At 38.0% G+C, this 15,762-nt stretch overlaps 2 protein-coding genes across 2 annotated transcripts in view; one reads left to right on the top strand and one right to left on the bottom strand.

Moving 5' to 3' along the window:
• Positions 1–2,113, top strand: LOC664587 (uncharacterized protein). The gene is made up of 4 exons (XM_008197795.3): positions 1–319; positions 367–1,208; positions 1,258–1,716; positions 1,769–2,113. Exons 1-4 carry the CDS (start codon positions 118–120, stop codon positions 2,027–2,029), a joined length of 1,764 nt encoding a protein of 587 aa, XP_008196017.1. The 5' UTR covers positions 1–117; the 3' UTR covers positions 2,030–2,113.
• nvy (nervy) overlaps positions 2,039–15,762 on the bottom strand; it is a 26,428-nt gene continuing 12,704 nt past the window's right edge. Inside the window, exons 3-8 of the mRNA XM_970584.5 lie at positions 7,925–8,271; positions 7,687–7,833; positions 5,553–5,686; positions 3,779–4,353; positions 3,642–3,730; positions 2,039–3,595 (exon numbers count right to left, since the gene is read on the bottom strand). Coding sequence (XP_975677.2) covers positions 3,380–3,595; positions 3,642–3,730; positions 3,779–4,353; positions 5,553–5,686; positions 7,687–7,833; positions 7,925–8,271 — 1,508 coding nt within the window. The 3' untranslated portion in view covers positions 2,039–3,379. The remainder of the gene's footprint in view (positions 3,596–3,641; positions 3,731–3,778; positions 4,354–5,552; positions 5,687–7,686; positions 7,834–7,924; positions 8,272–15,762) is intronic.

The following is a 15,762-nucleotide window of genomic DNA, read 5'->3' on the forward strand; positions in this document are numbered from 1 at the left end:
TTATCGGCTTTCTGAACTTTCTGATTCGAATTTAGAAGCATAACCTCTGTTTTTCCACCTCATTGTTTCGTTTTTATTTCTTCTTTTTATTAAACGTATTGACTAAAAAGCGTGACTATGTCTGAAGAAGGTGTCCAACATGCTCAAAAAAGTGAGCGTTTCAAACGAAAACGAAAAAAATCATTTTTGAAAAACGCTAGAAAATACGCGAAAAAAGGCTGTTACGGTCGAGGAAGTCAACTGGATGCTGATACTTACCAATATTTCGTTCGAATTATGGAAGCTTACAGACAGGGCTTTGATTCAGATGAGGATAAAGGTATATTTTGTAAAATTTTAGTATGTGCCCCTAATGTCACTTTTTAGCAATTTTCGTAAATAACGTATTTGAGCAAACTGTTGATCAGGAAATTAACTGCTGTTGCAACCAGGTGGGATGTCGGGTTATCGAAATGTTGATACCTTTTGCCAATGATGAAGTGTTGAAAAGATACATGAAGTGTTTTGGGGACGAGCTTAGACCCTTGTGTTGTGACCGATTTGCGTCACATGTGATTGAATCCTTGGTGGCAGAAGCAGCCAAGAAGTCATTTAAACCAATTTCTAAAGATGACATTAATGCTAGTTGTAAAGAATTTGTTTTAAAAGTAAGCAGATTTTTGCTTAATAATTTGGAAGACTATCTATGGGACACATATGGGAACCATGTTATTAGAAGGTGTTTGGAGAGTTTAGCACAAATTCCAAACGAAAAAGTGAAAAATGATGCTAAATCTGAAGAACCTGACATAAAAGTTGAACTCCCAGAAGAGTTCATTGAAGTCATTAAAGACTACTGTGAAAGGATAATGCACTGGCCCCAGTTTGGCGAGTTGTGCCAAACCGACGTCACTTCCGGGTTTTTGCAATCTTTACTAAAAGCACTCAAAAAGGCCGACAAAAAATTACTCAAAAAACTGCTAGAGAAATTGCTTTCGACCAATTTTGCACCAGAAGTTGAAAACAGCGACAGCGATAATCTCCCTTCTGTGTTTTTGTCTAAACCGGCAATGATGGTCCTAGAGACTACTTTAGAAGTTTCCAAATCAAAAATGTTTACTCAGATATTTGTGAAGTGTTTTTCTGGCCGACTTGTTAAATTGGCGACTACAAGAAGTACTAACTTTACCGTGCAAAAATTAATAATGAATTGTAAAGAAAAATCAGAGGTTTGTTAGAACAATTAAGGGTTAATCGATTTAAACTGTTTTATTCCAGTTTGAGTTAATGTTTGATGAACTGTCCAGCAACTTTAAAGAAATTATCGTAGCAGGTCACACAGGCATAATCTGGGCTCTCGCCCAAAGTTGCAAGAATTTGGCCTCAAAGCAAGGCAGTTTTATGCAAAACTTGATGAAGAGTTTGGATTGTGTTGAAGAAGAAAAGCACAAAGATTTCATTTTGTGTTTATGCAAATTTAATGATTTTGATACAACTCAGAAACAGTCAAAGGAGAATCTCCAAAAAGATAAACTGAGTTTGCATGGGACCCTAATTCTTCAATTACTACTAGAGTTTAATAAGCCAATTAAAATTGTCAATGGTTTATTAAGTTTGGACCAAAATGAACTCAAAGCCTTGTTTTCGAACACAATGGGTAGCCACATCGTTGATTCCTACGTCAAAAGTTTGTATGTGGGCGAAAAAAGCCGTGAAAAATTAATTAGGAAGATGAAGGTTGGTAATAATGTTTATTTTGTTGCTATTTTTTGAGACGTATCACTTTTAGGGGACTTACCAAGAGTTGGCATCGTCTAAATTCGGTTCAAGGTCATTTGAAGCGATCTGGAATGCTGCCAACTTGAAAAATAAATTGGCGATTATGGAAGAACTGGTCTATAAAGACGGGTCATGGTCTAGTTCACAGTACGGTAAAATCATTGCGAATAAAATAAATCTCGCTTTATATAAACGTAACAAAGAAGAGTGGAAGAACTCTCTTAATACCGTCAAAAAAGCCGAGAAATTGTTTGAAGATATTCTGAAATAATGCAACAAATATGTGAATTTTTATATTGGGAAAGTACATCAGTTTTAAAATATAAATAAAATAAATAATAAACACTAAATAACATGGAAATGTACAATAATGAACTACCTGCCTAACGTTTTATACACGCACGTTTGGAAGCCAATTTACTAAAGTAATTGCTTTTATCAAATTTAATTTTTTTGTTAGTAAATTGGTTCCCAAAAAATTGTAAAAGTGACTAGATTATTATTACAACAAAACTGGACAAAGATAAATCGATCAACACCTCGGATACTGTGTGCATCTATTTATCTTTGAATTACTTGAAAGTCGAAGAGACCAGAATTTGAAACGAAAGTGATGATGCGAACGGTAAGTGCGGCATACGGAAATCTTATATTTCACCATGTCAGAAAACCTCATTGCAGTGTATCCATATCTTGAAAAGAGATTTCTAACCCCGAAAACTTTTTGGTAAAATTATCTAGCAGACAAACTACAAAGTGTTTATCTAGTGAGAAGGGCACTAAAACAGGTGACTACAAATCAAACGTTCCTTTTTTGTTAGTTTCGTTTACGTTACAAGATTGCGCAACATTTGATACAGGTGAGGAACAAGACAATTAAATTAGGGGAACAGAGAGCATTAATCATATTTAATATGAGAATAGAAAGTTTTTTTCCCGAAAATAATATTAATTTACAAATTTTTTATCAACTTGCGATCCATCCCAAATTTTTATAACGTCTCCTATCTTATTTTTAATAGTTTGGCTTTAAATTGCTTCTCTGGGACGATATGGTTCTCCAAATCCCTTCTCAACAAATTTCTCTGTTACATTTGTAAAAAATATAGAGTGGAACACAAATTTATATTTATTAATATATTTTGTAAAGAAAATAAGAAATAACATTTTTTCTTGGCTAAGAATTTAAGACTTAACATACCCGCAATTTTCACAAACAAATAGTGAACGGATTGAATTTAAATCAACGCTGAAAGCGCCCTCATCCTTATTCCATAGGACAACATTTTTTGATTATAGAAAATTGTTTTTGAATTTCGTTTCGCTTCCGAGTTATAAGCCTCCGTATTTATAAACTACTTTGAAAGGGATTAATTTTGGCTTTTGCTTCCCATTCGCCTCGCTAGAAAGAGTGTCTTCACCCAAGACCTAAACGTGTGGGCCCCCGAAGGCAAGCCCGGCAAACAACCCCTACTGATACAAGACACATAGAGAGAACTACATGTGCTTCTTTGGTATTAATGAGGAACAACGTATAATAACGATGATTCAGCATGCTTATATTAATGATTTAAGTTAATGACGGTTAAAATTTCCTACACTTGCGGCCCTTCTTCAAATGTCACTTTTTGAATTTGACCGTTTCGCTCTGATTGACGTGTGTCGGTGGGGCTGTGGTGCTCGGAGTCGACGTCCGCAACGGCCGCATTGCCTTCTCCTTTGAACATATCTGATGATGGTTCTCCCAGTCTTTGTGTTGGCAAAAGGGGCCACAGTACCTGGCCACGCTGCAGCCCGAGCAGGTCTCGTGCGCCTTCCGGCCGCAGTTCCAACACGACTGAAAATGAAAAATAAGCAGCGGCCATAACTCACACACAACTCACATTCTGTTGCGAAGGTTGGGGTTGTGAAGCTGGCGGTGACAGACTGTTATCCGGGTTGTCCTGATTTTCGTCACCATGCTTCCGCGCTTCTATTGCACTCATTAACTTAGGCCAACTAGTTGGGAAAATTTACTTACCGGCTAGAAGTTTTTCCATCTTGGCCCTTTCGGCAGCCACAAGTTCGTTGGCTTTCGTTTCAGCAGCCGCGACTGCCTTTTGCAGCTCGATCACTGCTTGTCTTTTCACGTCGTTCACCGCGTCTTCGGCCCGTCGTCTCACCTCTGCGACCCGGTCCTCCGTCTGTCGCACGGCTTGGACCATTATTTCGTTGGCGGCTTTCTTGAGATCTACACTAACGTCTTGCTTTCTCAACCATTCGTTGGTGAGGTCTTGACTATTTCGCTGTTGTAGGATTGTTAAAGCTCGTTTTGTCTTTTCCACCATGGACAGAATGCAGTTGAGCATGACGTGGATGTTGCGCCATTCTTCGTCTCCTCGGTTGGGGGTGTTGTTGTTGTCTTCAACTCGCTGGGGGAGGTGGTTGTGCTGGTTGTAGTCGAAGAAGTGGGAATTGGGGATTGTTGACGACATGTTCGGGAGGAGGAGGCTCTGGTGGGAGAACAGAAAGGCATTTTGGGAGTTCATGGGACGTTTTATAGAGAGGCAGTCTTGGGGGTCGTGTGGCTGGCCGTTCGTGCCGTTCTCGTATATGCTGCGAATAAATAATGCATAAGTTTTAATAAAGAGAATATTTGAGTATCTACAGAATTTTTATTCTACATATTACAACTCCTCCCTTTGTCCTTTGACAAATCCCAAAGGATAGAATTAACTGTAATTGTGCGTTGTAATCTGCTTTAGACTATTAAGTCGAAAATACTTGTGCTTTGTTCATTTTTCTAAGCAAAAGCTAGGAGATTTGCTTGATAGAATATAAACATTAGCGAGCGACAGTGTGATATCTGCTGAACTAGAAATAGACCTAGAATCTATTTCACTTTGTTTTATGCGGCGTGTATGCAGAAGTATTCATAGTTTTCATTCTAGCCCGGCGCATCCACCATATTTCGTTTATTACTTGCGGTTGACTAGCGGGTAATTTTCGTTACTAACAACAAAAAATGCTTTCCCATAATATTAGTTTGAGAAAGAGGCTTGCGTTTGTGCTGTGATTAATATTTTAAAGGCAGTTTCTTCGAACACTTTCCGATTGGACTTCCACTGTTGCATGTTAAATTTCTCGGTCTAATACTTCAGTTTTCCCTTTATCGATTTCGTGTTAACCGAAGCAATTTCGCGATTATTATTTAAGTTCCATTCTGCATTCGAATCTCGTTAAAAATCGATTTCTAATCCCCGCAATTGATGGAAATGTCAGTTAGTCACCGGTAAAAACTGCATCAGACTCCAGCACGAACACCTGTTCTAGCAACATGTCTCGAATTTTGTACCGCAAATCCACCCCTTTGAAAACCGCCCCCCTTAAGAAAGCTGCCTCGCCGCCCCCCATAAATACTCTATTAGCCGCTGAAAGAGTGGAAATTCGTCGAGCGATTGATTAACATGACACAAACAAGCAGAAATTAACGTTTTCGTCCTAAAATTTCAAAAGTTCACGTCAGTGTTGTAATTAAAAGGCAAGAGGCCCGTGTAAGTGACGTTGAAAAAGGGTGGTTGGAGGGGGACGTTTCCTGGTAAAAAGAGTGCTGTTCCCGCCAGATGGCACCGGCGGCGCAACGTGCGCCAACGGCCCGCCAACTGAAAGAAACCATTACTCATTTTAATAAAACGGTCGCATGCAGACTATTGAATATAGCGGATCGACCTGCGTCACTATGACCTCTGCCGAATTTTCGAAAGGAAGATGCAAGGCTTGTGAGGGGTTTGATGGATTAGGTGTTTCGGGTTTACCTGTCGGAGGCGCGGCGTTTCAGGCCGGCGACCAGGGGCGTCTCGTTCGACATGAAAATTTCCGACAGTTCCGAGGGCGAGTGGGTCGAATCGAGGATCACATGGTCGTGCGAACGGACGTACTGCAGAGGGGACTGCAACAAGAAAAGAAATCATCAAAACAACTCTAATAAAAAATACAAAAAGGGACACCATAAAGAGCGAGGATATGTTGTAGATTAATAGAACAACGCGATTTTTCTATTCAGTCTGTACTTTGCTCTAATGGTTCTCACTTGTTATGGAATACAATAAAAAAGAAACAGCGTTTCTTATACTCATAAGTGAAAAATAGGTTCACAACAACTTCAACAAAAGATAAATAAAGTTTTTGGCCGGTTTTTACTAAAAGTTTCTTGGGTAATTAAACTAGCCAGCTTTATGTATTATTAAAAAAACGACATAACCAAATATATCTTACAATATTATAAATTATAATATATAATTAATTAAAATATTATAAATGTTACAAATACAGCTTAGGAGGAAACTCTGTAATAGATTTTTTTGTTAATTTGCAAAACTGAATAGGACTGGCTCCAAAAATCTCAAAAAAAAAAAAATCAAATTGTTTCTTTCTTTGTTATTATGAACATTGTACTAAAGTGTTTTAGGCTAAAGGAAGGCCTCAATTTTGCGAACAGCCTGTACCACTGCAGAAATACTATGTATATCTTGCATTTACGTTTGCTTAATTTCACATTCCAAAATTATTTGTTTTTGTTGCCCCTTAGTTCTTAACTAAAAACAATGTTTTTTTCTTAAAACTCTATTTTTATCGACTAGATTTAATTTAAAAATATTATAGCAAAAATGTTGAATTTTCAAAACCATTTCGTGTTTTAAACTTAGACTTTTTTATAAATTTTCATAACATCAAATTTCTAAAATACCACAAATTATTATTTTCGCCTGTTGTGTGAAATTTTTTATTTTCCACTTATACAGGGTGTTTCAAACAACTTTACGAACCCTGCGCCTAATATACGCACTTAATTACACAAAAATCACAGAATAGTAGATGAAAAAATACACAATTAATTATTTAATTTTTGGAAGCCCATGACAATTTTTGTCAAACTAATCATTGTTTCATTAATGGTCATAAATTTCTGTTTTTCAGAAACAATTTTCATGTGTTCTATCAAGAGACGGAATGAATATGATTACGTGAAACACCCTGTTATTATAGATTCTTTTCGCCTATGCTACGCGTCTTAGGGCTCTATTATGCCCTTGGGCCATAATAATTACGTCCGCTAATTCGTACTAATGCTGACAAAAGAAAATTATCAATTAATTTTACTTTAACTTTAACTGTTGCCCACGATTATAAGCATCTTCATTATGCCCTTGGTACATAAAATACTAATAAGTTTGCCTTTTTTCGTTAAAAAAATATGGAACTGCATTACTTGTAGTCGGACGTGTAACCTTTGGTAATTAATTGTACACGTACCTATTATATTTTTGTTAATATTAAACGACAGCAACGGCAAAGAGATTGTATGATTTTTATGTGACTTTTTTGGAAATGAGAGCTTAAAGTAAACTGTGTACAAATCACTTTGTATAACTTGTTGGAGTGCCAGCTTCCGTCGAAGTGCTTGGTTTTTTCAGTGGATGCAATCTGGAGAACATCGCCTTTTCCATTATAGGTAATATCGGAAATTGGAATATTTCTGAGCGGTTTAATTAATGGAAATTGTAAAAGCCACGTGTTACATGAAGTGGAGGAACAATAAAAGTCGCGCCCTCGTCCATAACATCTCGCCGTGAACTTTTACAATTATTTTTTGATTTGTTTCGACTGTACTGAATCCATTATTGAGTTTCTTTGATTTATTTGTTTTGCGTCGGCCGATTTGCATATTGATCTCGACCGGCTCATGTTTTATGTAACCGTTTAAGACATTTGCTTTCAGGTTTCCTCTATTATTTATTTTTAATTTCTCTCCGAGCTTCTGTTGATACAAGACGTGCAAAGTAATTCTTTCTTTTAACCGCTCTTCGCCAAATATTATTTACTTTAACTCGAAGCTCGCCTAAACTTCCTTAAAACAATAACAAGCGAAAAGTGCTCGTATTTTTTTACCTGCTTATTTGCCCGAGCCAAAGCGTGGATCTCACGCTGCAGCAGCGGCAGATGCGTCCGCAGGAACGGCAGCACGAACGGACGCAGGGGGAAGTTGGTCACATCCTGCAGCGAGTGGTGGAACTCCTCTATGCTTAAATTCGAGCTCTGCACAACATGCACCCCAGCCCCATTAACAATTATAATCAAGAGTGCGGGTTGAAAATGCACTGGCTACAGGAAAGCAAAATTCACTTACAACTAAGTTGAGTACTAGACTACGGACTCGTTCGCCTATGTCGGGTCCAATATCGCAGCCGAACTGCACCAAAGTGCTCAAGAACCGTTTGACTTTGACTAGAGGTCTTGTAACGTTTGAATAGCTACCATGGTACTGCTGTGGCTGGGCATTGTCTAAATTGACAGAGAGCACAGTGGAGGCGGGCAGTGGTGGCGTCAGACTATCGGCGGACCCGTTGTTGACTGGCGAAGAAGTACCATTTGTGGGGTGTCGAGGGGGTGAGGACTGGGTGGGCGAAAGGGGCGCTGCCGCTTGTCGAGCGCCTTCCGGAGAGTCCGGAGTTTTGCAGCGATCTTTGCTCGCAGCTGGAACACAAGAGACGAATTTTTGTCAAATTTAAAAGCAGTGGGTATTGAATCTTTTATTAATCTCAGTGTCCAATAGCAAAATCTGCGTTGCTTGCAAGCACATTTTCGAGAATCGTGTTCGTTGGCAGTATTTAATTTTAATAGCGGCGACACCTGAGCTTTATGGCCCGCTCCGAGTTAAAAATTCGCTAGTTCCGTTTCTTCGCCTCGTCGATAGGTTTCTAGTCAATCCTTTTGTCAGTGATAAATTAAAATGAGCCCCCGTCCGGGTGCGGGAAAGTCGGCCGTGCACACCCCTGATAGAAATCAGAACCGGGTGACGCTAATAAATTTACCTTTCAGAAGCAGCGAAAAACAATCAAAACTATGCACAATACAGACAAAGCAATCTATCACAAAAAACAATCGGGGCGCGCACGACGGTAGCGGCGACGTGCGCCGCCGCCATCTGTTGTCAACTTTTGTTTTAATTACGGAAAACAAAGAGCCTAAGAAGTGCCGCCGGCTTGATATAAAAGACAGATGGTCTCCCACTATTCTGAATGCGGAGATGGAAAGAGCCGCCGCCACCGCCGCCGCCGCGTGTGTGCTTGGCGGCGAGGCGGATGTGTCCTCGGCCTGGTTTGATTGAACAAGTTTTCCGAATATATTTGACATCGGCGGATGGCCGGGTGATCACACCGCAAATTTTCTTTTATTACACCAAGAGGACCACCTAGAAAACGAAAAGAGGCGGCTGACGCGAGGGGAAGTCCCTACCATAAAATTTTTAATACTATTTTAGAACACTGTTTTGTCTTAATCCTGAATTGTTAAATATCCTACCGAATTTTCTGCGCAAAACTTTGATTTTTTTTCTGTAATATTGGTACAGTAAAACCTCTCAACAACGGACACCGATGGGGAAACTTTAGTTGTCCGTTGTGGAGTGGTGTCCGTTATACGGAGGTGTCCGTAAAGAGAGGTTTTCATTGTATATTTCTCTAACAGATATTATTATTCAGCTCTTTCGAACAGTTTGCCGAATCTATCTAATTTAAGATTTATTCAGCCCCAGCCGAAGCGTTTAGGCAAGGGATGTTTACTTCTTAATTGAATCTTCCGAAACTGATAAACCGCAGCCACCCTTCGGTGCTATAAGAAAGCCGAATCTTCTACGTAGTGTCCTAATTAGGGCCCCATTAAATAGCGCACGACCACACATGGCCTACGCAGATGGCCCGACAACATGGCCCGTGTCATAAAGTATTGCGGTCACCGCTGGCACTGGTGCCAACAACAAAACATCGAATTTTACCATGAAATACACCAAAAACTGGCGGTTTGGCTCGTCGTCCGCACAAAGCCTGAATAATTCCCTAATTTATACCGTTTTGATCAATTAAAATCGGTCCGAACCACTCGAAAGTGTCAGAAACATGTATGCCCCGAATCGGGTTTTTCCTTCTTTTTACGATATTTATTTTAAATAGGATCTGGTGGCGAGCTTCTGCATATCGGAGGAATCCGGGCCAGATGGCGGCCCGGAACGCGCCACATGTGTCAAATGGGCATCTGCCTCAACGTGTTCATTATTACATTTTTAATGTTATCAACTATTGCAGGAAACGGCAGACGCAGATTTCTTATTGGCGCACAATCAGCACATTTCGGGGTGCTTTATTATTGGAAGTTTTTAAGATGGTTTTGACCCTATTTGGGAATGCGCACCTGTTAATTTTGGACGAAGTTTTGATAATAAAAACGGGGACTTTACTGGGGGCAAATTTATAGTTCAAAGTTAAAATTGAATTCAGAATCTGCCGAATAATAAAGTGATTTGGAGTTGGATTTTTTTCTTTTCAATGTAGTTGGTTTACCTGAGACGCGAAAAATTGTAAAAAAAATTGTTTGAATGGAAGCAGTCTCCTCATCCTACTCCGCCCTCACGCGAGTGCTCTTGACTCGTTAATCTCGCCAGCGGCGCAGTACAATGGGGGCGTTTCGGGCTCCGGTACGGTCAAACAATCACCTCTGATCTGTTCGATAACCGATCGCGCCACCGCACCTACCTGCAATTGACACCTTCCTGTCGCGCACGATATACCATACGCAATCAAATCCAACATCAGTGTTATAATCGAATGGAAATGGCTTTCATTTAGTGTATTTCAATCAAGAGCACTGCTCTGCCATGACCACAAAGACCCCCGCAGCCGCCACCATCGACGACCTCTTTCAAAAGAACGCGAAGCTGAAATTTACGATTTATAAGCGATTCTCTCTCGCAACAGGTTACTTGTATTCCAGACATTTAATTACAGGTGTTTCCGGCGCTCGGATTTTCAGGGGCGACAAAGCGCGGCTAAAGAAAGTGAAAAAGCGAGATATGTAAGATTTGGCAAATTTCTTGGTCAGGTCTGAATTGCTAAATCAGATATTATTTGGAAAAGTTGAAGAAAAACTAATATGTACTGAGTTTTTTTATTTGGTCAGAAAACAATGCAAAAGATGCAGCAACAAAATGATCTTTTCACATAATTAAAACAAACTAATACTTCATAAGATACAACTGATAGAAGTGTGTAGTATCCACCAATTTAAAAGTGGGAACTAACACTTAACGGGGTAAATTGCAACGCAAATATTGTGCAAATATTTTAATGGATGATAGTAGGGTGCAACCTCCATATTAGCATCTAAAAATACGCCAAAAAAACAATATAAACTAAGTATGCGTTACTTAAGTACGAGTGGGTACTTTAGTTTACATGGTTAATAGTCGGTGACATTTGAAGAAATGAAATTTGGTCTCTTCGACAAAAAAATGAAAATTTGTACCTTTTGTATATTTTTGATATGCGACGGTACTTTTTCCTGGGATGACCCCTTAAAATATAGGATGCACAACTATCAAATTTACCGTGTGGCTATTTTAATTAAAAATAATAATATCCACAGTGTATTGCTTATGAAAACTCAAAAGTTATCTATGATTTTGAAATCTTATATGACTCTGTTTGTCAACAAAACTTGAACAATGTAATCCTCCCTTAACAGGTAAAACTATCCAGAAAAAAAACATTCCAAAGACGGAACTTTAGATAAACATAAAAATGGCAAAACATTTACCCAAAATTTGCAGTTAGGTGCAAATAGTTTCTCCAGGATAAGTTTCGCGATATCTACAATCTAAAATAGAGTGGAACGTATGTTGCACATTCAGTAATACCTCTCAACAACGGACACCGATGGGGAATTTTAAATTGTCCGTTGTGGAGAGGTGTCCACTAATAGGAGGTGTAAATTTTAATATAGGTTTTGTTACGTTCCTACAAAAATGTCCGTTGTGAAGAGGTGTCCGTTATTCGGAGGTGCCCATTAAGGGAGGTTTCACTCTAGCGAATTTATTACCATGATATGTCCGCTAGACCAGACGAACTTGAAAACTGCTAAAAAATTTGCCCATTCGAAGATGACATATCTTATTTTTTTCTAATAAAGAAAATACGTTTGTGAACTACATTTAGTAACAAGTTCAAACTAAATTCCTATCTAATAAACATATAAAATGTTATTTTCAAAAACCCAATTGTATTATAACCTGCGGAGATATACATGCCAGTATTGTGGCAACGTTTTCTAAATTTTTATTATGATTACCCCAAACAGCAAGCTTGAAGCTAATCGATCGGTATCGTAAATATTTTCGGGTCACCCTTGTCAAAATATCTTATTGTGAGGGTTGCTTATCTTAAAAATCATTAATTGTTGTAAAACTTTATAGTGTACAAAGAAACGTTGCTACCATATATGGGGATAAATATTGGACTCATTGGAGGATGAACTAAGGCGCGGATTTGAAAAACACCACTTAATTTACTGCGTATCAGTATTAGCTGTGTTATTACTCAGCTATTAGTATTAGAGATTTTACAAGTTACAAAAAAAATGTAAACTACTCGCGTTTTACATTGCAATATTGTGATATCATTGGTGATTAGTCGTGTATTACAATAAAATGTCATTTATTATTTATTTTCATACTTCTGCGTTATTAAATACTAATCACTACAATTCTCGATGGTCGCGGTATCTGTTTATAGCAAGCGTTTATTGACTTTATTGTACAGTTTATTTGAGCAATTGAAACAGCAGAAAAGTCAGCAAAAAATATAAATGTTTATTTATCATTTACTTTTACTAAACATTACATCTTTAATATGAATTGGTTAATTAAGTTGAAAAAGGAAGAATATATCTTAAAGTGCGGCTATAGCAACACATAGGTCTTCCCCCTAAAATCCAAGAAAAACTTTCGCAATCGTGCGTCCACCTGCGCGCTTCCCTTTGGAACGACCTTCGTTCAGCTATTCCCCGACCCACCTCCACACTGTTATTCTACTTTAAAATAAATATCCCAACCCTTCCAGGTTTATTCCTTTTTGATATTACAAACGTCAACATTCTCTGTTTGCTTTGGTCCTTATATCCCTGGCGGGACACGTGCTGTTGCGGCAGGTTAGTTAAAAGCGAATTGATCTTACGAAGAAGGGGAGAAACACACTACGACTATCCTCCACCCCTTACTATCTCCAAAGCACAGTGGCACGCGGCACATCTAAGCCAGGCTAACCTGCCCCTGGGACGTGTCTTATCGCCGTCTGCCGACCACCGGACGCCTGCTCCGCTCAGATTCTGAGCCCGCGCCAGTGGCGGAGCAGCACCCCACTCGCCCCCAAACCCAAGACTTCCCCATTCCTCCACACGACACCAGCGGTGCTTTGACGCGAATGGCAGGCAAAAGAGCCGATTTAATGGTCTGGAAGGTTGGAAGGTGTTAAATGCACCACTGCAGTTCTGCGGCGAGATTATGGCGTGAGGGTGCACCGGACGACACTGGGGTGATTTTGCCGCGGTGTCAGGGAGAGTAATCGCGAACTCCTCTCGTTACGATACTCGTATCAGCTCTGTGCAGTGTGGACCCTGTCGCATTCGCTGTCACTTTTTTGGTTATAACGGTACACCCCCGCAAACTCCAAACTACATACCCCATTTTATATTCCTGCAATTACTCCGGGAATGACGCGATAAACGAGGACTTAAACCGGCTGGAAGCCCGCGATTAATTCATATTTTTGTTTGGCGCTGTTTATCGCAAATATAGCGATTTTCATTAAAGCGACTTTTATTGAGGTTTCGAGGGAAATGCAGGGTAAGGATAGGGAAAATATATACCTACCTTTGCTCTTCTTTTTGGAAGATTTCTTTTCCACTAAAAGCTCACACGAAAAAAGCCCACATCGAAAAAAAATCATATGGAAAAAGCTAAGACGAAAAAAGCTCACATAGAAAAATACCCATTTATTAAAAAACACACATACAAAAAACCCACAGAGATAGAAACTCAGTATAAGCTGTGTTTATATAAATGGGCATTACGTTTCCCCTCTAGTTTCTATTCAACAGTACTCCTTTTTTTGGCTTCCTATACTTTAAAGAAAACATTTCCTATCAATTTACAATTTATCAAAATCAACACCGGGTAGCACAACCCTCAGTCAGTTATTCTTTTAACTTTTAAGCCAGTTTTTAAATTTTAAAATGTAATTAATTTTCAATTTATGATTTGGGTAACTTTTGTTGTTAACATCTTGTCAGTTTTGTCACCTACTAAACCGAAATTAGTCTGCATTTAATTTTTTTACCCCGATTGAATCGCCGTAGTTATTAATTCCCATGTTATAAATAAAATTGAGTTGACATTGCTCAAAAAAATTTTTGCATCAAAACAAAAATTTTCTAAATATCAAACAGATCTGGGTGGCGACCCGGAGGTGACAAGTGGTAAGAATTTAAAAAAAAAACGGAGGTACAGTCTTTCAACTACTTCAGTTTTTTTTGGTAGATATGTTGCCCAGTTAATCAAATAAATTTTTTTCGAAAAAGTAGATGAGTGCTATTTACCATTGTAAAGCTGGGGACGGCGGCTCGGAGGCACACAACATCTTATACATTATTACTTACTTTCGGTTTCACCAACAATAAAAAGCGTCAGATATACCGGGTATTCAAAAACCGGCGCACCAACTCTTGTGTGTGATAGAGAAATGCTAACAAATAATGATAAAAATAGTAAAAAAATTCTTTCTCTTAAAGTTATTGATAAATAACGAAGTAAATAAATGATATGTGACAACGTTGTCTAACAATCGTGATCGCAATAGAATTTGATCAACAATAAATATATATTATTCCTAAAAAGTTTTCCTATGAAATAATTCCTACTGTTGGCACACTGGGAAAATTTCTAATTCAAAAAATTGCTAAAATCTGATAGTATATTTAAAAATAATAAAAATAATTATTCATCATTAAAAAATAATCAAAACTGAAGAAGTTAACAAAATAGGTTTGGAGGTTTAGATTTTTTAAAATACGGTTTTAGGATTTTTTTCAAGTTTTTTCCCGTAATCTATTGTCGTCATTCATATCGCCTTAAAAGGGAAAATTGAGAAATTAGATTTACATTACGTACCCGGATTTGGGGTGAGCAATACACTTAGCCATATAAATTTCTTCAGTTAAAGCCATATAACGAAATTTTTTTTCTGATTATGACACTGACAACTGTTTATAAAAAAACGGATAATACACATGCTTTTTAACAACGTATGTCCCAATGGTGCGCCAGTTTTAGAGCAGCTGTAGTTGTATTTATTTACGTAGTATTAATCTATTTACGTTATTAAATAAAAAAAATTACCAAACTTTGTTTAGTTATTAAGTTATCGATTATTATAAATAAATTCATGCATGATAGCAGAGATTGTTTTTTCTCTGTGAGTATTTTTCCGTGGGCTTTTTTCATTGTGCGTTCATTTCTGTGTGGGCATTTTTCTATGTGGGGTAGTTTCAATGTGAGATTTTTTCTCAGTGCGTTTTTTCTATATGGGTTTTTTCCGGTGTATTTTTTTTCCATGTGGGCATTTTTCTCGTGCGCATTTGTGTGTAGGCTTATTTTATTTCACAGTTTGCGAGTTTTTAGAACAGTGTTTTTACAATAATTGGAAGCAAATTGTACACATTCAAAACTTTTTTCTTAGACTATTTAGGTAATTGGAATACCTAATTATTTAGTAGGTTTAGATGGTATTATAAAAGCGTCTCAATTAGTGGTTTAATTATTTATTTTCACTTACATCTTAAATGCACAACGTAATTATCTGCAAATCATCAATAACAATAATCATGAGAAGAAACTGCCGTCAATAAGTGTCAATTAATTTTTGCATTATTAATGGCAAATATATTATTAAACGGCAAATTGTGATGACATCATTTTTTCTTCAATCTATTATTATGGCAGTAGTTGTGGATTATATGCAGCTGTTCTAATACGAGTAAATATACACACCTTCCTTTATTTATTTCCTTATTCTCTATTTTCTGTTCACTGTCAGTGACAAGCTGGCCCTCGCCGATTGCAAAGCGAAAAAATACCGATTT

The sequence above is a fragment of the Tribolium castaneum genome, chromosome 3 (genome assembly GCF_031307605.1).
Source record: "Tribolium castaneum strain GA2 chromosome 3, icTriCast1.1, whole genome shotgun sequence".
Lineage (NCBI taxonomy): Eukaryota > Metazoa > Arthropoda > Insecta > Coleoptera > Tenebrionidae > Tribolium > Tribolium castaneum.